At 31.9% G+C, this 24,982-nt stretch overlaps 1 protein-coding gene across 5 annotated transcripts in view; it reads left to right on the top strand.

Annotated features, from left to right (window-relative positions):
• CNKSR2 (connector enhancer of kinase suppressor of Ras 2) overlaps nt 1–24,982 on the top strand; it is a 298,887-nt gene that overhangs the window by 153,509 nt on the left and 120,396 nt on the right. For 3 of the 5 annotated variants that reach the window (XM_021674792.2, XM_021674791.2, XM_021674787.2), the window contains exons 9-11: nt 3,183–3,329; nt 13,509–13,642; nt 18,400–18,611. In XM_021674792.2, coding sequence (XP_021530467.1) covers nt 3,183–3,329; nt 13,509–13,642; nt 18,400–18,611 — 493 coding nt within the window. The remainder of the gene's footprint in view (nt 1–3,182; nt 3,330–13,508; nt 13,643–18,399; nt 18,612–24,982) is intronic. The other 2 variants (XM_021674795.2, XM_021674793.2) reach the window with 1 other exon arrangement.

Below are 24,982 nucleotides of genomic sequence, written 5' to 3'. Positions count from 1 at the left end.
TGATGTCATATTTACTTCTAGTAGAACATGACCAAAACCAGTAAATGGGGGAAAAGTGTTAAGAACTATATGTAGTAAAGAAGATAGAAATGATCCAAATTAAGGAGTTTGAGAAAGGACTAAGCAAAAAAAGGACTATTCAAATGAGAAAGTCGCAGCTCTAGTTGCTGTTTGTGTGTATACAAGTACTAAGATAGAACTGATATAGCTAAAACCTACATATGTTATAAAGAAAAATGTTACACAGACTGTAAATTACCCAGTGGGACTCATTCCCATTTAATAATTTCTAAGTGAAACTGACTTGATGCTTAAGTGGAGTATCTACTGAGATAATTCACTGAATCAAAAATCAGTGGTTAGTATAGTTCTTGACTTATTGAGTACAACTGAATAATGAATTTGTATTCTCTCTTGCCAGTCATCAAGGTATGATGCATAGAGCAGATTTTTATTTCTCCATCATCACCTTTTAGTGTTTAAAATAGTAGTGTTGTCTTTCTGGTTCTGCAATTTTGGTGGAAATTTCCATCCATAACAGTCCTGATTAGGTAATTTATAAAATTTATTATTTTCTAATTTGAATATTAGTATTCGTAGACTAGGTTCATGTATTTTGTTGGTTTTATTTGCTTGTTTAGAAGAGTAACTCGTGCTTATTGCCAAAAGTTTAGGAAATAAAAGTATAAAGAAGAAAGTATGTATTGCAAGTCCTTACTCCCTTTAATATAACCACCATTAATGTTGTTTCCTATATTTATATACATTCTTTAACAAAAATTAAATTAAATTATATTTGCTATTTTGGAGCTCACTTTTTCCACACAGCAATTTTTATATCCCTTACTAATGGATACATTTACATAATGTACAGTTTTTGGTTGATTTAAACAGTACTGTGACATATATGTTTAACATTTATTTGGATACTTTTATCCAATCATTTCCTTATGGTAGTGGAAGTAGAATTTGGGAGCCAAAGACACATACGATACAGTCTTGATATATGTTTCTTTGCTTTTCTTTAAAACATTGTTAATATTATGTCAATAATAAAAGGCTGATTTTAAAGTAGTAAAATTAGATACCCAAATTTTCTGCCATTAAATAACATTCAGCTGTAAATTAAAATGCACCCCAATGAATTTTCTTGTCAGAAACCAATTCTACTTTCTGATAGAAAAGCAATTCTATTTTTTGGAATTGTTACTTTAAAAGAGCATGTAGAAAGTGTAAAAGAATAGGATAGATCAAATTGCACTGAAAATTTCACAGGAAAATACCATCTAACCTTAAACATCTTCAAATTTTATAATAAGTAAAATGAAAAGAAATTGGTGGGTAGAAATCAATGTGTAAATCATTGAGAATAGACACGCTGGAAGACAGATTATGTTCATCACATTGACCACTTTAGTATAGTTAGCAATTATTTAAGTGAATAAAGTAAATAATAAAATGTGGTTATCAGCAATAAGTTGTTCCTAAACTCTACGTATAAGTAGTATGTTTTTTTCCCTCCAAACTTGTAATTCAAAATGTGCATTCATATTGTTTTGGGCAAGCAAAGTGAACCCTTGGATTTGTACTCCCTTTGCTTTGATTCTTGGCTGTAGGGATACTACATAGCTATCAGATGAATCAGAATCAATGTAATATACCTTTGGGCACATAACAGCCCTCACTTACATGTAAGGTGAGGCACTTGACCAGTTCCATCACTGTGGTTGATCTACATTAACGTGATTTTTTTTCATTCAGGTTATCCAAGTATCATAATGATCATTTTGATATATATCTGAGACCCCCTGAGATTTTAAGCATTATAACATCTCACTTCTCGTTTGTTCTAATTTCACCAACACTCAAGTCAGCTATAGTTGAGGTTATAATTTAGATGAATGCTTATTAAATATACCAAAGTCCCCATTATTCTATAATAGCCGCATTCCAGATTACCTCTTCTTCATAGACTAGGGGTGTGTGCTGCTTTCGGTGGAAGTGCTCATTCTCTCCAGCTTGACAAATATCTTCCAGGCAAAAACACGGTGATGATTAGACAAAAGGCACCAGTTCTCTTTAACTTGGATGCCTAGGAAGAAACTATATCACTTTCAGACCATTTGCTAAATCCTACATGCAATACAGGATAAATTTTGACCTAGTGTATTTATATAACACATCCTGGAAAAATATAATTAATTAGGGTTTGGGATAAAAAGTTCTCTCTTTTAAATGTGAAATGCTTTTTTAAAAAAACTTTGGAATAATAGATATTTTAATGTGTTTCTTTAAAGCATAGTTTCTAGGATTTCAGTTGTCTGGTACTGCATCACTAGTCCATTTTGAAAGGAAAGTAACAAAAATTATTCTGTGTTCAGAATTTTAAAAGGATGAAGAGTGAAGTAATTTAACAGGGGTAATAGTTGAGCCAGATTTCAAGACATTTGTCAAGTACTTTGGTTTAATTACACAATATGTTTTTAGTTGATATTCAAATAGAATGGCTTCATTAAATTTAGCACATTATATTTTAAGTTTATAGGGTTGTTTGGAATACATTTCCAATAGCTGCTTCATTGGAGTAGTATTACCTTGTTATTTTTGTTCTGTCTTTATAGCATGGTAAAAGGTTTTTTGTATTGCTGCTATTGTCCATGCATAAAAATGTTGCCTTGGTGTGTCAGTACCAGCTATTGGTAGTAAAATATCTGTCTAATTTAGAGACACTTGTACCACTTATCTCTAAAAGATGGTGATGAGAAAGCATGTGGTTTAGTTTGTAAGCTCAGGATATTGCCAAATCCTTGTTTTCAGGCATGTAGATTTTTAAATCGTACTTGTGAACAGAGCTTGGATCTAGACCTAGCAGCTGAGCAACACTAATGGTGACATAATTTTGTTACATTCTGAATTACTCCATTGGTAGGATACCATTTCAGTCTTTGCTTTGACATGGTAAATGTCCATTATGTTGTCTCATAATGATATGGACTAATGCAATAACATGGTTAATCAATTCAAAGATAAAATTTCTTTCTTGAGTATGTATCTCCTGAAAATTGATAGGATGGTACACCAATTATGTGATTTTTTTTTAACTAATCTTATTAAAGGGGGAGAACATTAAATCTTTGAATACTGTACCTCAATTTTATTGTAATGATTTTGCTGGTTACCAGGTGGGGTGGCAGTTGAAAAATTTGGTGAATGCACTACGAGAGGACCCGAGTGGTGTTATCTTAACTTTGAAAAAGCGACCTCAGAGCATGCTTACCTCAGCACCAGCTTTACTGAAAAATATGAGATGGAAGCCCCTTGCTCTGCAGGTAATGAAGCTTAATCATAAGTCATACACCATCATTTTAGCCATAGATTATCTCAGTAATGCTTCTTTATTGTGCCTCATCTCAGCAGCATATGGATTAATCTTGTATGCTTTTGAAAAGTTGTTTGTGAAATGATCTCTTCACAGCTATTCTAATAGGCTTAATTGTGATGAAATCTGAGATTATCTAAAACCCAAATGAAAAACAACTCTGCCTTAATTTGTAAACATTTAAAGCATAATTCCAAAAGGTCACAATTTATTTCATGCCAAAATATTGGTAGAATGAAAATGAAATGTTTCGTTTTTATGATGTGATCTATTTTATGTTATACCCACATACTCTTTTAGAAGCTAAATGATAGTTTATAGAATTTTTTGAAATCAATTCATAAAATAATAATAGTAATTTATAAACAGTAGGAAAATGAAATTTTATATTAGTAATTAAAATGTATCTAGTACAAGCTAGGCGCAGTGGCTCACACCTATAATCCCAGCACTTTTGGAGGCTGAGGTGGGTGAATCGCTTGAGGCCAGGAGTTCAAGACCAGCCTGGGCAACATAGCAAAACCCCCACTCTACAAAAAATTTAAAAATTAGCCGGGCATGGTGGTATGTGCCTATAGTCCCATCTACTTGGGAGGCTGAGGTGGGAGGATCATGTGAGCCCAGGAGTTTGAGGCTGCAGTGAGCTATGATCATGCTACTGCACTCCAGCCTGGGAAACAGACTCCATCTCTTAAAAAAAATGTACCTTGTACATTCCTCGTGACTGATCATTTTTCTCTTTCCACCATGTAAGGTGGCATTAAATAGGGAAATTGTTGCATTAGAATTTTTGCATTTTTCTTCAGCATGAAACATCACTCTTCAGCAGGAAACGTTACTCTTAACATTGATAACATATTTATTAAGAGTTATGTTGAAAGTCATAAAAATATGATTCTTATTGATGAAAGGCAAGAATATAATGCATTTTCTTCTATTTCAGTCAGGATATAATCTTTAAACTTAGAAAATTTTTGTCCTTTACAAAACTTACATTTTTAAATAACAGACTATTACCTTCTCTTAGAAGTTAATTAAAAAAAAAATTAGATTGCCCATTGAACTGGAATATGGCCCGTTGTTCATATTATAAAGGAAAGCAGTATATGAAATGCATTGTTGTCACGGCTATGTAAATTGTTATTAAGCTCTATGTTAGTACCTTTTGTTATTCACAGATTTTTTTTTCCTAAGAATCAAATTCTTCGTTATACATGAATGGCTTTATAGATTATAATGATTTCTCATTGTTTAAAACATTACTACTTACTGGCTGTTGGCATTATACTTAAGTAATACAAAAATACATATATATGTCAACATTAAGGCTTTTAAAATTTTAATATGAGTCTATTTTTCAAATTAATATATGTAAAACTGTATTAATATGTCCAAATCCATTTGACTTGCATATATGTTTATTATCAAAGATACTTGATGATCATTACAGTTCAGAGGTCAGTATTAGCCTCATTATCTAAGTCATAGATGAGTAGATCAGACTTTCCCATTACGTCATTTTTTTTCTCACTGCATTATAATTTGCTTTGGTGTTCCCCTCTGGAGTTTCCTATTGCCATGTCTTCCCCAAAGATCCTTCTTCAAAGTGTAAGGGTGTGGGAACCCTGAAAAAGAGGCTTGAACTTTCAGCCATTAGGTTTTCTTCTCTGTATATGTGAGGTGAAATTTAATAACTCTTCTTTAGTCCCTCATGTTTCACATTAAACACCAAAAATATTCTAGTTTCTTGTTGCTCCATGCACTCTGTTTGAGGGAGTATCTCTAGCACAGGCGTTTATAATCTATTCCCCTGTTACATTATTTTATGAAAACGGAAGTGGAGAGTTAAGGTAATGGTAGTACCCAGTTAAGAATCATTTTTATATAAAATGCTGAAATAATTGAAAGATCAACTTTTTTTGTTGCATATACATTTGATGTATGTATTCAGACCTAGAGTAAAAGGACTTTAATTTTAAAAATTACCTCATACCATTCCTTACACTGTAAGTGCCTTACTCTTAAGGCACTATTTCTAGATCCATTCCAAACTCTGAGAAATGTGCCTCATCAGATCACTAATTATTTGTATTCCTCATTGCTTATTCAGCTATGCTGCGTGTATTTGTAAATTTACTTTTTCAAAATGCTGAAATCTGAAAAAGAGGAAATCAGCATTATATAAGTGCCATATATATTGACATTTTGTAAATTTGTCATTTCAGCTGAATTTGCTTTACCTAAAATCTATTGGCCAAAGTCAACCACCAATAGATAAATAATACTATTGGTTGGGGGAGGGGAGATGGCTTCTAACATTTTGAGAATTGCTTCAGTTGTTGCCTTTTTACAGACCAGAGGAAAGAGTATTGGTGTTACTTAAATACTTTCTAGTGGCTAAAACAAGGTCTTAGGAGTAAGGAAAATGGATACCTCTAACATGCCACACCACCACCAAATCTCCCTGAAGCCTGTTTTGAAGACCTGAAATTGAACCATTACAGAATTCTTCATTGATCTTAAAGTTCTGGCTTATGCTAAAATGCAAAGACACCTGAAAGCATAATGAAAACTAGTCAAAATTTTTATAAATTATAGATTTTGATACAAAAGATGGACAAAATCTCAAGGTACCAGGATCTGGAGGTTGAAGGTACACTGCCTCCAGTGGGAAAAAAGTTAAAGGTCTTAAATTCAGTTTTGCATAACATCATAACTTTATCTGAGGTCACATTTTCTTCCTAGTACCTAAGGAACTACCTCAGATATGAAACATAACAGCTAAACGTAGTTTAGTAATCCTCTGCGTAGACACAAGTGCCATTTTATGGTATTCTTGCTTCTGGTATGTGCAGAAATACACTGGAACCAAAATGTCCATCAACTCATCCAAATATAAATCTTCAGCTTTCAAACTTGAAAAAATGGAAATTCAGCTATTTCTTTTTTCATAGGGTGTACCAGTAGTCTACCAAGAGTTATTTAAAATACAGGATACAGAAGGAAAGAATCTGTGGCATTTAACTCAATATGTCTATTTAATCTTTTTGAAAATACTATCCCAGGCTTAATTTACCTGACAGCATTTTTAGATAAAATATAGAAAAGTTTGTGTAGTATGGAGGTAGGCACTAATACATGTATCTTTTTAATAAACAGTTTTATCCTAACATGAGGAATAATTATTTTTTAAACTTATAAGGAATTGTTTTTATCTACACAAATAAAACAACCTTATCTACCCTAAGGTAGAAAACTGTCAAAGAATATCACGTTTTAATTAAAGTAGTAGTTTTATTTCTAAAAATACTAAAATTATAGTGACTTCCAATATTGATTAACTACAAGGATGAATTTTGATTTGGATTTTCTTTTGAAATTCACTCATGAAATTATAGCCAATTAAACAAAAGCATACAATTCAACTTCATACTCACAGAGCAATTTCATTAGTACATTTCATTAAATTGGCAGCTCTTTTGATGAATTCCTGATTTCTCAAATACTTCGTGATAGAAGGGAAGGATTAAACATTTCTTAGTCAAACAGTACAGGCAGATTTAATAATATCTGGAAGCTTTAATTCTGTCATCATTTTCACCCATTTGTAAAAAGCGAAGATGTTTCATCTGAGATAGAATCTTTTATTCTAAGAAAGCAAACCAGGGATTCCTTGCTTTCTGAACGCTGCTTTTCAAAACATCTTTTTAGTGACACTCTACTAATTTCTTGCATTTTGATAAGCCTATCGTCAAGTTCTTCTAATTCAGTGAAAAAAAAAAAAAAAAACTTGGAGAACTGTGGATAAACTTCAAGGTATATTTTTAGATGTTTGTGGTTTTAAATTAATATGTGTAGGCCACGAGCATAGATGGGTGGTGTTCTTTTCTTCTTGTGAGATATGTATATGAGAAGTATCTGGACACTGCCAAGAATGTTCCTTGAAATCATTACTGGGAATCAATGATTTTAAAAACATTTAAGAACCCAGCTTTTTTTTTTTTTTAATTGGTGAGAATGCATCTCAGAAATGATCACTAAAATCAGTGCTGGAATTCTCAACATAATAGCATATATTGTTCAAGACATTTTTGTATAAAATAACATCAAGTTGTAACATTATAATTAGGTTCCTAAACTGTAGTAACTTGTATGATTTTGTGATTTTGTCCTTTTCCATTTAAATTTTATTGTTTAGCATTACCTTGATGCCATTTTTACAGCATATTTAAATAACTTTGAGCAGAAAATAAATAGAAAAGAGTTATAGCAGTGGATTTTGTCTATCAACTGGTGTAACAACTGGAGAATGTTGATTGCGTTAGGTTGCAAATATATACAGATATGAATGGTTAACGTCATTCTGGAAAAATCAAAATACGTAAGTTTAACAATAAAATTTAATATTCAAGTTGCAGGTAGATGTGACTAAAAAATTTAGTGATGAAAAATTTATGTTTCTGAGAGTTTTGTTTTAAAAGCATGTTTTAAAGAGAGCAAGAAATAGTATTAGGTATGGCACTAGCAAAGAAAATAAATTTTTAACTAAAAATGTAATTTTGCTGACTGGAAGCCAGAAACAACTGTATGTTTTACATACTCGAATGAGTAAATAGCTGCAAGTAATTGTCAAATTTTAGTTCACCAATGTTTAAGCAAATCAGTCAAAGGATCTAAGTCACATTTTTATTTTTGAGCCAAATGCTTTCAAGATTTTAATACTGGCTACAGATAATCACCTATGATGTAAAAATTGTCCATTCTTTATTTAGTTAACATCCCCAAAATGATGTTTACTATAATTTGAAAAAATGTAAGTCCAGTATTAATGTTGTACTTTAATTATGCCCATAAGACTGGACAATGCAGGATTAAAGACACTAGTGTTAGCCTCAATACAATGTGCAATATTTCATGATTTGATGGAAAAAGCCATTTTATGTGTGACTCTTAAGTCTTTATTAGTTATATGCTGTGTAAGTAATACATATTTTAGGCATTTATATCTGTATTTTTAAAACTAAGTAGATATGGTTTCCTGATCAAATCTGTGGTCAGAAAACACACTTGTTTTCTTGGTTTTCTGACAGGAAAGAAAAATCATATGCTTATAAAATGAGACTCGAACTTTTGTATTTATAAATTTGCATTCTGGAAAAAGCTGTGAAAGAACTGAGAGTGGGAGAATTTTGAATATATGCATTTCCCTTGCTTCAGTTCTTTTCAAATAATTTACTACTTATGAAAATCTTGGCCAGAAAAAAAAAGTATTCCCAATAATTTACCAAATTAGATCTAACCTTCTTTACATGGTCAAGAAACTACAAAAAATTTTATGTGAATTCTTGCCACCCAAAATTCAGAATACGTTTTCTCTGAAGCATTTGCTTAGATTATTAAGAGTCAATATAAAACAATGTTCTTCTACTAGTGTTGGGAATTAAAAATGTGTTTGAACTGAGTAAGGACTTATGTGAATGTTCTGTGCTAGAATGATGGGGTATTGTGATCCATTTGAGTCTGTGCTTATTCCCAAGAGTGAATAAAATAAATGGCCAGGTTTTATACTTGATGCAATTATTTGTGTTTCAGTGGGTATTTGCCCCCTGGAAAGCAAAGCAAGTTCTGTTTGATCTTGGCATTAGTGAACTTTAGAGATAACTACATAAATGTGTAATGCACTGTTTTAATATTTAACATTGGAGTTGTCTTTATGTCATTGGTTTCATTCAAGCACTATCAAAGCTGGGTCACTTACTAGAAAGAGGGACAACTAAATTAAGATATGCTTGCCCAGAGATGTTAAAATGTAAAATGTTTTGAGTAAAACCTCAACATCAAATGTAGTTTCTTAAGTATAGAAGTCTTTTCTCATTGTCTTTAAGATTATAGAGATTTCAGAGGTACACCATTACCTTCCATATGTGCGCACAAAGAAAAATCTCAGCAATCAGGGCTTTAAAGTGAGACCTGAGCCATCAGAGGATTTAAAGCTTTAGCTTACAAAATTTTATTTTAAAACAATCAAAATCTTCCAATGACGTTTGAGCTGGATAAGTAGGATATTATTGCTAACGTTATCGCTCATAATTAATAGGAAAGTTTGTGCCATACCCTATTTTGGGGCACAGTTTAAAAGTATACATTGAAACTGACAGTATGAAAAAATATACGTATAAGGACATTTCTAACAGTAGCAAATTAGCAGTAGTACGTTATCATTAATTGACCTAAGGTTATCATGTATGTTTGAAGAGATACATATGATCATTTTATTTAGGATTTGGACATTTTAAGGGATGCATGCCTGTGCCCTCAGAAATCTATCATAGACTTGTTTTTACAAGAGCCACAACATACATGCAAATGTGTCTTTCCTGTTGGAGCCTCATTGAATATGTGGAAGGAGAGCTTCATCTCACAAGGACCATTGAAATGAAAGCTAAATGATATGACAAGATCCTTCCAGAAAATAAACCCCTTTGGATGGGATCAAAATGGATCTGTGTCATACTTGATTACATGCCACAGAAGATCAAATTATACTGAAGCTTCATGTTTACTTTCAATAACAAGATGCAGTCCTAAAGCAATCACCTTGTATTTTATACATAATTGTTGATAGTTACTAATTTTCTTCCCATTCAAATTTTGCCAATATAGGAGGTCAAAATGTAATTCTACCTTTTTTCTTAAATTGAAATTTCTTTGTAGTACAACGGTAACTATACTTTTCTTATACTGTATTATAAACAAATGATTATAAGTAAATGTTGCCAGGATAGGAGAAGCTATCTTTTTGTATTATATCCTCCTCATTTGATTTTTTCCATCTAAGGAATATGCCTATTAAAACTTGAATGCTGAAAGAATTCTGTGTTTTGAGTTGAGGGAAGCTAAATTTGTTACTTGCTGTGCATTTTTACAAACTTAAATGGCTATTGGTGGTAGATGTATTTTTAATGTCATTTGTTACAACTAGGAATTTCTCACTGGTAATTTTAGCTAATTATATCATTTATTCTGTATGTGATTTATTCAAATTTCACCTGTCTTTCTAATGTCCTTTAATGCCTTTTACATTCATTTAGTCATTTGATTTTTTACTCTTTCAATTTTTGTTTAAAGTTAGAAATGTTTTTAAGAGACTATAATCTTAAATTTTCACAAAGACCCCTTTGGGTTAAGTAGTTATTTTTATTTTTCCATGAAGATTGTACTTTACTAAACTTTATTTTTCTATTGTTTAATGTCTAGTTTTTTAAATGTGATTCTCAAAAAGAATGTTTATTTTTTAGCTTGGATTAGCTTGTTAAAAATAGCACAATTAGTAGAGAGAAATATACTGAATATATTGAATATTTGCAATGAGTTTTACTTGGTACAAGGCATACTGATGAGCCAGATGGTGTTTCCATGATAAACCAGTTGAAATATTTTCTGTGACTTACCAGTCAATAAAATAACAAGCCAGATGAGTTAAGCAACAGGATTGACTAATTCCTTTTTTCTCTGAAGTAATATGTTAGGTTTTTTTCAACCAATTCATTTAATTGAACCAGCTTGGCATAATCAAACCTGTTATGTATTTAAGCATATTTAAGAGTCTTTTCCCTCTATGTATGTGCTAATTTAGCTAATAACATTAACTGATGACATTAATAGCAACTGTTTGCTAAAAGTAGAAACCTAGAAAAATAGCAGTTTGAAGGACATTGAAGGCTAATAATTACATTCATTAGAAGGGGAAAGATACAAGTACCCTAGGTTGACAATCCTGGTAATAGTTCAGGCAGAATAAAATATTTCCTTGGTCTTTACCTCACACTTCAGGTGTATCTATTTTAAAATATGCTTCTAACCATTGACTACTACTATTTCCTTCTTTCCTTCCTTCCCTCCTTCCCTCCTTCCCTCCTACCTACCTTCTTTCCTTCCTTCCCTCCTTCCCTCCCTTCTTTTTTGTTTGGGAAGAAGAAGGGTAGGTACTAACCAGGAAAAATCATCTTTAGTTCTGTAGATGGTAAAAGTAAAGAAGAGAAGTCCTCAAATTAGAAATACTGACTCCAAGAGAGAGGAAAGACAATAAAAATTTAAGTTGTATTATTTTTAAATGCTTATGTTTTTAGAACTTGATTTTAAGTTCATTTGCAGTGTTAGGATGTTTTAAAGTAAGAAAGCTATTAGAGCATTTAAAAAGCATACTGAATATTAGTTTTTCTCTCACGGTGTACCTGTTTAAAAGAATTTAGAAAATAATATTCTGTTAAATGAATGTTTTCTTTGCTACATTTCTATTATGATGAAATTTTGGTCAGATTTATTGTTTAGCATCATCTGTATTTAAAACCAGGATGTTCTGACAGAGAGGAAAACAGTTATAAACAGAGTCACATCGCAGTGACTGTGTGTATGTATTGTTGAATCTGCCATTCAAGGATTTGTTGTAGAGGCATGAAATACATCCTTAGAAAGAAAATAGTTATTTATTTCCTTGGGATTTATGGTATTCATCAGTACAGGTGACTCCTCTGATTACCTGTATAATCTCAGGGTTTTCCATTGTCTCAAATTTTCTTTTCAAAAGACAGGCATAGTTGAACTGGACCCTATTCCAAAATTAGCATAGTAAAACATAATAGTCTTTATTGTGTCATTTTATCATATCTTACAATTCTTCAATTAACATGTAAAACTTCTGACCTTTTTAAAAATACCATCTAAAATAGAATATTGTAAACTCCCAAATTACATTATCGTTTCTTTTCCCTTTCTCTCTCTCTTTCTTTAATTTCTACTTCACTACATTAAAATTTAATTGTTATTTGGTAGGATGTGTGATTTCAATCTATTAAGGTGAGCTGCGTAACAGGGAAGGTCAAAACCATGAACTGAGTCCTAAATTATGTAGCCTACCCCAGTGATGTACAGTGTATTCTCTATTGTATTTATGCTTGACTTTTTGAACACATTTTGTTTATCTGTACAAAGGTATTGTCACAATATAAAATAGCTGTAATATGCCACTTTTTGAGTGTCTAGCAATGCATATTAAAATAATAGAACTGTGAGTCTATATAAATATGCTAAGAGAGTTTTCATACTGGCTAAAATGGCAACATCTTGTCATGTGAAGATACAGTTCATTTGTGATCATTATTTTTGTGTTTGTGATGGCATTAAAATATTTATTTTTAATATGTTAATTGTATACATAGCTAATCAGTAAGATCTGTAAAATAAACATAAAAATTTGTGACTTTTAGTTTCACTTTAGGATAATTTCACAAACCACTAGATTATTTTCAAATGCTGTGAAGCTTGGAATTGGGAGTGCTCTTAAGTTAATGCATCCTCATGTACTGCTTAATTCAGTATATATATTATCTTAACTTTAAGAAAACAACCTCCTATTTAATATTTAAATACAAGCCTGAAAATAAGAACTATATATGCAACTAAAGATTATTTTAAATGATAGATAAATGTATGTGCCTGTGAAAGGTGAAATGATTATGTTACATAATTAATTACCATACCTTTGATGATGTACCATAAAATGGCTTTGATAAGACAGCTATGCTTATATTGACAGAAAGAAAGTACATTTTTCTAGCAAAGACTCTCCTATTGGCCTTTCATACTCCCACTTTTGTAACCTTTTCTGAGCATCTGTAACATTTTACTAACGTAGAAATATGGTTTGTCTTTTTTGGGAGAAGATACGAAATAGCTTTCTCATATTTCAGAGTTACTCATTATTATTGTTCTTTCAAAGGTGGGATTCTGACAAAGTTAATTTAATTTAAATAAGTTTCTAACTGTGAGATAAATCTTCGAATTATGAAACACTGCATGGTATTTTTGCTTTATAAATAACATTTAGGTGGTTATACCATAGAATAAGGTGAGTTGGGAGTGAAGTGGAAACCTTTAACATACTTTTGTTTTTGAAGATTGGAAGGAATATCCATGTACTAAATAACATGCTTCTTTATTTCAGCCAAGTTCAAAAACTTTGCAGAAATAGATAAATTTAAAATGATAACTATGTGTCATTGTTGTTGTTGTTGTTGTTGTTTTGTGTGTTGTTTGTGTGCGTATGTATTTTCTTTTTCATTTTAACCAGCCTCTTATACCTAGAAGTCCCACAAGCAGTGTTGCCACGCCTTCCAGCACCATCAGTACACCCACCAAAAGAGACAGTTCTGCCCTCCAGGATCTCTACATTCCTCCTCCTCCTGCAGAACCATATATTCCCAGGTATAAAACTATCTATCACATTGTCCTAGGCAGCTTCTAGCTAATGGTAAACCTAACAGCATATAAACTGCAAAGTCAATTCTCAAGGAACACTTTGAATATTTTCTTAGTTTGAAATTCTGAACACATTCTGCAGAATCATTCCCATTATAGAGAATGAATGTTGGTTAATAATAATAATAACTGATTTGTATATAAATACTTGCTCTACATTAAGTATCTTATACTATCTCATATAATAGGAAAGAAAAAGTAATATTAAATAACAATTAGGATTATTTTAATAAATAAAGAATAAGTGAGGCTCTTTGGCTAAAAAGCCCCAGAAAATTTTAGGTTAATTTCATACATTTTTTAAAAAATATAGAAAGCTGTAGATAATTTTTATGCTTTCTTAAATGTAGGTAATGAGGAAGATATTATTTGATAATGATGACAAGGGAAAATGTCTTTTTTCCCCTAATAATCCTGTATCTGAAATTTTTATTTCATTAATTCATTAATGTTTCTTTCAGGAAGTAGAGTTTACAAGGGAATGAATTACCCTTAAAGTCTATTTTCTGTATTTCTTGAGACTGTATCTCTATTTCATTTATCGATGCTTATTTGAAATTCCTTGCAGATGTGGAAGAATACAGCTTGATGCCATAATGCATTCTTTCTCAAAGCATTCTGATATCCAGCCTTGTGAAATACAAAAATTATGGAAAAGGACTAGCACTAAATGGGGATCATTAATACTAACCAAAAAACTTGATTCAGTTTTTAAATTAGTTCTGCATTCAAAAACAATAATTTAAGTTCTCTTGTTTTCAAGCCATAATTAGTATTAAATTTCTTTCATATATAAAAGAACTGAACTACTTGTGTTTAATTTTTATTATTCCTTAGTATACTTAGTGTTTCGGAAATCTGTATTCTATTAGATATGATGGTTTACTAACATTATATGATCTAAATGCTACCTGGCAATATGGTTTCTCTAGAAATACTATGTTGTCCTCTAGTAACAAAACTATAGTCAATTTTATATACATTTTAGTTCTTACTTTTGAGAATTAAATATAACCATTGGAACATGGCTTGTAAGATATAGTTTACTAAGCTGGCATTTCATAAATGTAATATATAATTTACAGTCTTGAGTTCAATTTATAAGCAAATATACAAATGGATCCAATATCCTAGTAAAATGCAAGTTGCCTTTTAATTCTATTAAGACAGTGTCAGATTTTCCACATATTCTTGCTTGAGGACCAATGAAAGTATGTGTGTTCCAAACAGGAAGTGACTTTTTATGGTTTACATTTTAATTGGAAAGATTTTTATTTCAGTGCAAGTAATTATTTAAGAGGCCTTATACTTTAGAGGGCTACATGTACAGACAGACATCAAAAGATTATTTATATCAGATCTCTGTAGTTTTAAAATATTCTTTTCTTTCCTCTTGGGTAGGGAGGAACTTGTTACAAAGAAAGTGTCTCCTCTACAGAAAATATTTAAAATACACTTAAGAGGACAAAAGAGTAAAATGATCCAGTTCCGTCTTCTGAGTGTGGTGAACATATTATAAAGGCTATATATTGAAGTCAATAAAAAGCTTGAAGATGCTATTTAAAAATACTAGAGAATGTGAAATTGAAATATCGACATAGGGACCCTTGTTTTATCAGTATTGCTTGAAAGCTCCATACTTTTCTGTAAAATTCATAGTGTTTACTCTATCACTATAATGATTCTTAGTTGGTCAGTATATAATTTAACAGAATATTCTAAATACATTTTGAGTCAAATTATTACTTACCCAGTCATAAAATCTTTCAATATAGGAGTCAGAACAATGCATACATCAAAGCCCTTCTGAACCACAGCCTTATATAAATGTCTACATTTTCTGGGTTGATGTTAACAGTCAAAACTTTTTTGTAGTCATGATTATTTTATAGATACAGCCTTGGCAATTTTTTTCCCATTTCCTCATTTTGAAGATGAATTTGGTGGACCTAGTTTAATTCTTCTGAACATTTTTCCCCATATTAAAAAACTTCATTTATACAGGATAGGCATTTTGGTGGTATATAAACATATATTATTATATGTTTGATTTTGATTGTAAGTAATAAAAGCTCTCTAGTCTCAAAAAATAAATGGACTTGAAAAATGATAGGACTAGTTTTCAAGTTAGGCAGAATTTTTTTCATGTGGTTACAATTTTTTGAAAACGTTTATTCCAGGGGAAAAAGGGTATTGTAAAAGTGCCTTTTTCTCTAAAAGAGAAAACACTCATGTATGTAAAGTGAGTAAAATTTGGTTGGCATTTTATTTTATGTCTTATGACTATACACAGTTTCATTATCATTATATATAGTACATTTCTATACTTAACCAAATTTCTTTTTCTGTGATGAAAATGAAGACTTTATAGGTATTTGAATAACTATGACATTTAAGTACTAATAGCTGTTATTAACTGTACTGTGTGCTATTAAATATAAAGTTCAGTAAAGCAATGCTCTTGTAATGCTTCCTTAAATCCTTTCTAGAGCAAAGGCACAGATTTACTATTTATGTGCATAAACTTACAACATTAAGGTGTACAAATTATTGACATCAGAATGAATTAACACACTGAGTTCTGCAGGGACTCATGACATGAATATATACATTAACACATACACACACACATTTACATACACAATACATGTATCAACTCATTCTACTGAAAAGTTTGTTTTTGTTTGGTACTTCCCTTAATTCAGCAGTATTTTACTGCATTCTATATAGATTTGTTTAAAAAAATCTACCCTGTTGATATAAGGTCCCTCCTTCATATTATTATAGAGTAGGAAGTACCATCCCTTTCAATTTTCTGCCTCAAGGTGTTTCCATATAAATATAGCCTGGTGTATTAATAGGGCTGAATCACCCTCTGATTTCAGCTGCATTAACATTGATGTCACAAGCCTCATAGTGCAAGGTCTGTCCATTTACAGATAGGCATAACCTTACTCCAGTGCCACAAATTTGTTAGGGCTGCGTCCAAGGTAACTGCAGTATCAATTTCTTTTTGATCGTGGACTAGCAGGAACAGAAAGTACCAGGCAATTTGTTCAGGAAAAGTTTTCAGCAAGCCAAAATAAAATTCTGTCTGGATTTTATATTTATTTCCTTTATGTTGCCTAAGAACTGTCTATATAGTTTTATTTTGGTAATAAGCAATACTTTTATTTTAGAAAATAAAAGAGTAAATGCTAATGTAAATGGCAACATCACCTTGTGATGGAAACAGATAAAAAAACTCACTGATTGTCAGTCTGGAGAATGATGTTTACTACTTTGTACATGTTTCAAATACTGGGCATATAGTTCTACATTTGGACAAACCTAATCTAAACATTTACACACAGAAATACAGGTTTTTGCTGGGCCGAGGCTCATATTTTAGAATTCACATTACTTTTATAAGCTCATCACCATTTTACAAGGTGTAATAGGAATTAATTTAAAATTTGTTCTTTTTATCTGTCTTGTTATAATTTACTTTATTCTATAAATTTAAGTATTTAGTCTTATCACTTAACATAAAATTAAATTGTTTTTCTGGTTTGACAGCATTTATTCATGGCACCTTTTAGGGTAACCAGAAACAAATAATGAGGAAGAAATATAACTAATGGTCCACAAGAGAAGAAATGTTGCATTTACATTCATAATCATGTTCTAGAAGACAAGCTTTTCTGACAAAAAGTTCATAGGTAATCAGTGAAACATTTCATAAAATAAACAAGATTCAATTTAATGAATCACAAATGGACTATTTCTATCAAAATGGGCTTAATTTGGGCTTAATTACCTATTACAGTATATGAGTAATAGGTTTTAGCAAGCCGATAAATTATTACAGATGTTGTTCTCTAGACTTTTATAGAAGAAAAAAATCAACTTGCTGTCACCCTAAATGCCATTCTTAAACTCCATATTTTAAAAAATTATTTTATCTTACCTCCTCAAGAAACATTGATGAGTAATGACATTTCTATATATCCATTTAGGATGAGTTCTAGGAACATGTCTTTTTACTCTTAAATGAGATACATAGAGTGCGAATACCTAGAATAATTCTTTTTATTAAGTTTTATTCTAAATTAATAACATGTTGTTTGAATTTCTTATAATACCAGCTTATGTCATGCTAATTTGGTTCCTAAGGCCACAGTGCTCCTTATGGTAGTTCTTAAACACATTTTTGTTTTTAAGCAGTGCAATTTTCTACCAAGAATCAATTAGGTAAACTGGCAGAAGAAAGCATTATACTTAAGTTCACATTACTACCATTATACCCACTGTCTTAAACACTAAAAGCAATTTATGTGCTAAGGTAAACTGGCAGAAGAAAGCTATATACTTAAGTTAACTTAACTAGCATTATACCTACTGTCTTGAATACTGAAAGCAATTAATGTATGATATGGTACAGTGAAAAATGGACTTGGGCAACAGTTAAAAGATTCATGGCCCATTTCAAATTCTGTCAGTTATGAGCTGTGTAACATTGAGGCAAGTCGTTTAGCCTTTCTGAGACTCACCTTTTGTTTTCAGCAAAATAAGAATAATTACAAATTGTCCTATAAATCTCAAAGAAAGTTTGGAAAGATCAGGAGATATATTCTTTGGGAATAAATTATTAGTATTTTAGACCCTCTGCCATTTACTACCCTAACATGTTTCTACATCCTTCTCCTTTAACCTTTCTTTAGGGATGAAAAAGGAAACCTTCCTTGTGAAGACCTTAGAGGACATATGGTGGGCAAGCCAGTACATAAAGGATCAGAATCACCAAATTCATTTCTGGATCAGGAATATCGAAAGAGGTTTAATATTGTTGAAGAAGATACTGTCTTATATTGCTATGAATATGAAAAAGGAAGATCAAGTAGTCAAGGAAGACGAGAAAGCACCCCGACTTATGGTAAGAATTCTTCTCATGTTTATATAAGAATATATGTCTAGCATGGGAATCTCAACTTCCTTTAATAGGTTTTTGGGTTATGAGAGCTACTTAGGAGCTTTTTAATCTTTATAATTGATCTGTGTCTGTCATGTGCTTCTAAGTGGAATCTCCACAGTATGAGACATGATACTAAAAATTATTCTAGATTGTCAAAACATAAGAAAGAACAGTCGGTAACATTTTAGCTCATAATGATTTATAAAAATCCTTTTAGCATCATATGTACTTCTTGTATGTTAGATGTTGCCAGTTTGGAAATATTCAAGAGTTATTTTTTCTTCTCTGTTTTTTAAATGAATATTCACTGTTAACATGACTTATTTAAAATAAAATTATCTCCTTATTCCTCAGGGATTTTAAGAAATAGAATTTTCTGGGAAAATTCTCACCTCACTTTTTTTTTTAAAGAAGCTGCAAAATTTATTTGACATTAGAGTGGAAGTGGATTTTAAATAGAATGGATGAACATAATGTATTTAAGGCAAAAATGGACCTAGAGTTATGATGGGCCTAGGATTGTTTTAATCTTTGACTCATGACTGAAGAAGTAACCCTGTCACAAATACTTAAAATTGTTACAGTATATCTGAAAGATTTGCAGATGAAGTTGCTTAGAGTAGTAAAGCTTGTGGTTCTTTTGTAATAATGAATGGATTTAATTGAAAGTCTCTGCCCTCCCTTTCCAGTTTTCAAATTTATCATTTTTAGTGAGGGTCTTATAACTTTGAGGAAGGACAGCATCCCTGCTAATTAGTTCAATGGGAACTAAGCAGAAGCAAAGTTGTTTTTAACTCCCTCTTTCTATCCGTACTCCTCACTTGTCCATCATGGCCATCTGCCTCCCTCCTTTGGTCTCAAAAGAGCAGTCATCACATATCTTCATACACATGTCTTATTTCCTTTCAGCTCTTTGGTAATAAGTATGAAAGAAAAATTTTCCCCAAAATGATCCTAAAGAATGGGAACCATACTTATATTACTTTGTGTTATTCTCGGTACATGTGCTTTTTAATCATAAGAATAAATAATACATTTTAACATAAACTCCTCAACTACACTACTCTAGTGGCAATTAACTGTTAAGTATTGAAGATATTTGAACCTCTACTTTTCTCCTTTACTATATTGTAAACTTGCAATATAGAGTATAGAGACCTGTAATCTTTACCATCCCTACCCTTGTCCCATAAAATAATATGAAGTTTTTATTCTTATTCATTGATTCCACAAGTACTAATTGACTACCTATTACTGGATAGGTAGTAATGTAATTCAACTCTTCTTTGTTTGTGTCCCAGTATTATCTGGCTATTTTCCACTTAGGTTTAAGTAGATAATTAATGTTTAATTTAAGAGAAATTATAGTCACCAAATAAAAGTAATTGATTACTGATTATTTTTAAAAATGTTTACTAAGTTCTTACTTGAATGGCTATAAATTGGTAGTCCCTGCAGACTACAGTTTAAAGCACCTAATGCCATCATGTGTGATAAATCTCCCCCAGTAGAATAGAATACTGTTTAAATATTAGAAAATTTAAATAACCTATAAATACTTGATATCTTTTTGTAAACAACTTAGGGGAAAAGAAATACATACATACTTGAGAGAGAAGGAAGCAAGCAGCATTATTTGTCTCAGTATCAATTTTAACTTAAGCTTTTTAAAACTGACACATAATTGTACATATTTATGGGATACAGAGTGATATTTTGATATATGTATACAATGTGTAATTATCAAATCAGGGTAATTAGCATATTTTTCACCTTAAACATTTATCACTTCTTTGTGTTGGGAACATTTGAAATCTTCTCTTCTAGCTATTAGAAATTATATAATAAATTATTGTTAACTATAGCACTAGAACTTCTCTCATGTAGCTCTAATTTTATATCCATTAACCAATTTCTTCCAAATCTCCCTCCTACTCACCCCTCCCCTTCTCAGCCTCTAGTAACCACAGTTCTAGTCTCTATGAGCTTAATGTTTTTAGTTCCCACTTGCAAATGCAAACATGCAGTGTTTATCTTTCTGGGCCTAATGTATTTTACTTAACATAATGTCTTCTAGGTTCATTCATGTTGCCGCAAATGACAAGATTTCATTCTTTTTTAGAGCTGAATAATATTCTTTATATATATTCTATATATAATATTCATATATATATATATCACATTTTCTTTATCCATTAATCTGTTGATAGACACATAGGTTAATTTTCATATCTTACCTATTGTGAATAGTGCTGCAATACACATGGGAGTACAGATATCTCTTTGACATACTGATTTCCTTTCCTTTGGACGTATACCCGATAATGTGAATGCTGAATTGTGTTGTAGTATTAGCCAACAATTTTTTTTTGAGCATTTTGAATATATCATCCTGTTCTTTCTTGGTCTGTAAGGTTTCTGCTGAGAAATCCACTGTTACTCTGATGGGGGTTCTTTTTATGTGATCTGACACTTTTTTCTTACTGTGTTTAGAATTTTTTTCTGTGTCTTTGATTTTTGACAGTTTGAATATAAGATTTGGAGAAGACTTTTTTGGGGTTGAATCTGTTTGGGGTTCTTTGAGCTTCCTGTATGTTTGTATGACCTATATCACTTGCAAAACTTGGGAAGATTTTAGCTCTTATTTCATTAAATAGTGTATTAGTCAAGGTTCTCCAGAGGGACAGAACTAATAGGATATACGTATACATGAAAGGGACTTTATAAAGCATAATCGGCTCACACAATCACAAGGTGAACTCCCACAATAGGCTGTCTGCGAGCTGAGGAGTAAGGAAGCCAGTAGTGGCTCAGTCCAGGTGCCAAAGCCTCAAAAATAGAGAAGCCAACAGTGCAGCCTTCAGTCTGTGGCTAAAGGCCTGAGAGCCTCTGGCAAACCACTGGTGTAAGTCCAAGAATCCAAAGGCCAAAGAACCTGGAGTCTGATGTTCAAGGGCAGGAAGCACCTGGCATGGGATAAAAATGAAAGCCAAAAGACTTAGCAAGCCAGCTTATTCCACCTCCTTCTGCCTGCTTTTTCTAGCCATGCTGGCAGCCAATTAGATAGTGCCCACCAACATTGAGGGTGGATCTTCCTCTCCCAGTTCACTGACTCAAATATTTATCTCCTCTGGCAACACCCTTACAGACATACTCAGAAACAACACTTTGCATCCTTCAATCCAATCAAATTGACACTTAATATTAACTATCACAAATAGGTTTTCTATGCCTTTTCCCAATTAATTTACTACTGGAACACTCAAATTCAAATGTTTGGTCATGTTATGGTGTCCCATTTGTCATGTAGGCTTTCTTTATTCTTTTTTCTTTCTTTTTTTCTGACTGGATTGTTTCAAAGGACCTGTCCTTATATTCAGAAATTCCTTCTTCACCATGAGCTAGTCTGTTGTTGAAGTTCTCGGTTGTGTGTTTTTATTTCATTCGTTGAATTCTTCAGTTCTAAGATTTTTGTTTGGTTCTTTTTTTTTTTTTTTTTTTTTTGAGACAAAGTCTTGCTCTGTCACCAGGCTGGAGTGCAGTGGTACAATCTTGGCTGTCTGCAACTTCCGACTCCCTGGTTCAAGCGATTCTCCTGCCTCAGCCTCCTGAGTAGCTGGAATTACAGGCATGTGCCACTACACTCAGCTAATTTTTGTATTTTCAGTAGAGACGGGATTTCACCACATTGGCCAGGATAGTCTCAATCTCCTGACCTCGTGATCCGCCCATCTTGGCCTCCCAAAGTGTTGGGATTACAGGTGTGAGCCACCCAGCCTGTTTGGTTCTTTTTTATGATTTCTATTTTTTGTTGAATTTCTCATTCAGATTGCGAATTGTTTTCCTTATTTTGATGAATTGTCTACATTCTCTTCTATCTCTCTGAGTTTCCTTAAGATCATTATTTTGAATTACTTTTCAGGTCATTTCATACATTTTCCTTTCCTTTGAGGTATATTGCTAGAGAGTTGTGTTCCTTTGGAAGTGTCATATTTCCTTGCTTTTTCATGTTTCTTGTGTCCTTACATTGATATCTGTGCAACTGGTGAAGCAGTCACTTCTTTTAATTTTATGGGTTTGCTTTCATAGGGAAAGACATTTTTCTGCATATGCATTCTATAGTGTCAATTGGGTAGGGTGCTTTGTTTTTGGTTGTGTTTATGCATAGTAGTGTAGTCTCCATGTGATTTTTTTGGCTGTAGTCACTGTTGTATTCTCCAAAGTTTTTTTTTTTTTAACTTTTGAACCTGAAACAAATATAACCTTAATGTATATACATCATTGGAGATTCCTCAGTACAACTTGAAGATTGCTTCAAATAAATAACTGTCTAATGTATTTGCCTTTTAAAAATTAAATGTTAAATAATAAAACCTATATGTCAGGCAAAGGATTATGTGGCCATAATTTTCCCAACAATTAATTCATTTGTTAAGTCATTCAACTAATACTTGTTGTATACATAAAGTCAGCCAGCCACTGAGACACAAAAAAATGAATAAATCCATAAATTCTAATTACTCAAAGGGAAGAAACAAATAAGTAGATGCATCACAGTCATGTCAGGTCAATTGGAACATATGCACCAAGTGCTGTAGTAGCCCAGGAAGTAGCCTCATAGTTTGCCTTGGAAGTCAAATAAGTATACATGACATTTATGCTGAGTTTTAAATGATGGATAGTCCTTTCATCCAGGGTTTTTAAATGCTAGTCATCCCACCAAATACCTGGTACCTTCTCAAGCGTAGGTCAGAGATCTGAAGGTTTGTCTCAATATCTCAGGCCAGACAGTAAAGGCCCCAACAGAAATTACTTCGAACCTTCATAAGCAATAATCCATGACAACTTCTTTATTTAACCTATAAAATAATGCCATTACCTGGACTCCCAAGTACAATAACATTATCTTGTATTTGGAAATAATGATAATGAAAGTACATAATCCTGCTGAAATATATTGTTTAAAAAAAAACCTAAAGTATGAAAAAGTTCATACTTGACATTTTCTGGAAATAATGGTAATTTAACCTCTTAGCACTTGTGTGATACCTTAAAATGCACGATGTAAGTCTTTTATCCTTAGAGTGTTCAATTTCTGTTCTTAGTCAGAAAAAAACCCTTACCTTGAAGTATGTGATTTTAGCCACCATTTCTCTCCTATTCACTTCCCAGATCATCTGTTTACTCGAAGAGAGTTTAGAGTTAAGATAATAAGAATATGGGTAGGATTTTGAGAAGCAAAAGAGATATGACACAGTTCTTCATATGTGCTTTCAGTTGAATATGTTTGTAGTTGCTGTATTTTCCTTGCACATTCATATTCTAAATTTAGATATATAAGAGAAAAATAGGGAAGCTCTGCTATTAAACACAGTGACAAAGAAACATAGACATAAAGAAAAATATTTGAAAATATCTTAATAATGACTTTTAAAGTATGTTGTTTAACCAAGGTTCTCATGTTATACCATGGACCCTCTAGTTGTTAAGAATGAGTTAAAAGAAGTAAGTACAGGTATTTACCCTAAGCAATTAGACAAGTACAGTATGGAGTGACAGTAGATGGCCCTTCTAGAAAATAAGTAAATACAGTAAGTCCTCATTTAACATCATCCACAGGTTCTTGGAAACTGGGACTTTAAGCAAAATGATGCACAGCTGATCCCAATACCATTTCCTTCAATGTCATTTTGTTATAACAATAAGGAATAAGATGGTTTTGTAATCTGTGGTTTCACTTTAAGTCCCAGTTTCCAAGAACCTAGAGACTACATTAAGTGAGGACTTACTGTAATACCTGTTGAGCTTTCAGATATGCCAAACAGTGTTCTAAGCATTTAAAAGGCATTAATCCATTTAATCCTCACAACAACCCTATGAAGTATGTACTAATAAAATCTTTGTTTTACAGATGAGAAATCTAAAAAACAGAAAGGTTGAATAACTTACTCACTAGTAAGTGATTGAGCTAGGATTAAGAGTACATGGTTATTTTTTTGACCCTTACCAGTGGTAATGCTAGCTAAATGTGATGAAAATAGTTTTTTAATTGTAGGTAAATAATTTCCAAAAATTACATTACTCATTCTAAATTCAAGAATTTGATTCTAGCAAAGCAGAACTAGGTGTGATTTTATATGTTCTTGTGTATGTTGTTTTAAATTTACTAACACTATAATGAGCATGCATTTACATAGATACGAATCTGACAGGCCTTAGGAAAAGACTGCTAAATTGAGATGTAAAATGAGCAACAGTGTGTTGTGCCCTTTTTAAATCAAAGAGCATGAAATATGTTTACTTTCCTAAAAAGATAGAAAAGAAGAATTTCT

Source organism: Aotus nancymaae, unplaced genomic scaffold, assembly GCF_030222135.1.
Source record: "Aotus nancymaae isolate 86718 unplaced genomic scaffold, 86718_ANA_hifiasm-v0.15.2.pri h1tg000058l, whole genome shotgun sequence".
NCBI lineage: Eukaryota > Metazoa > Chordata > Mammalia > Primates > Aotidae > Aotus > Aotus nancymaae.
This window is presented reverse-complemented; position numbering and strand designations above follow the sequence as displayed.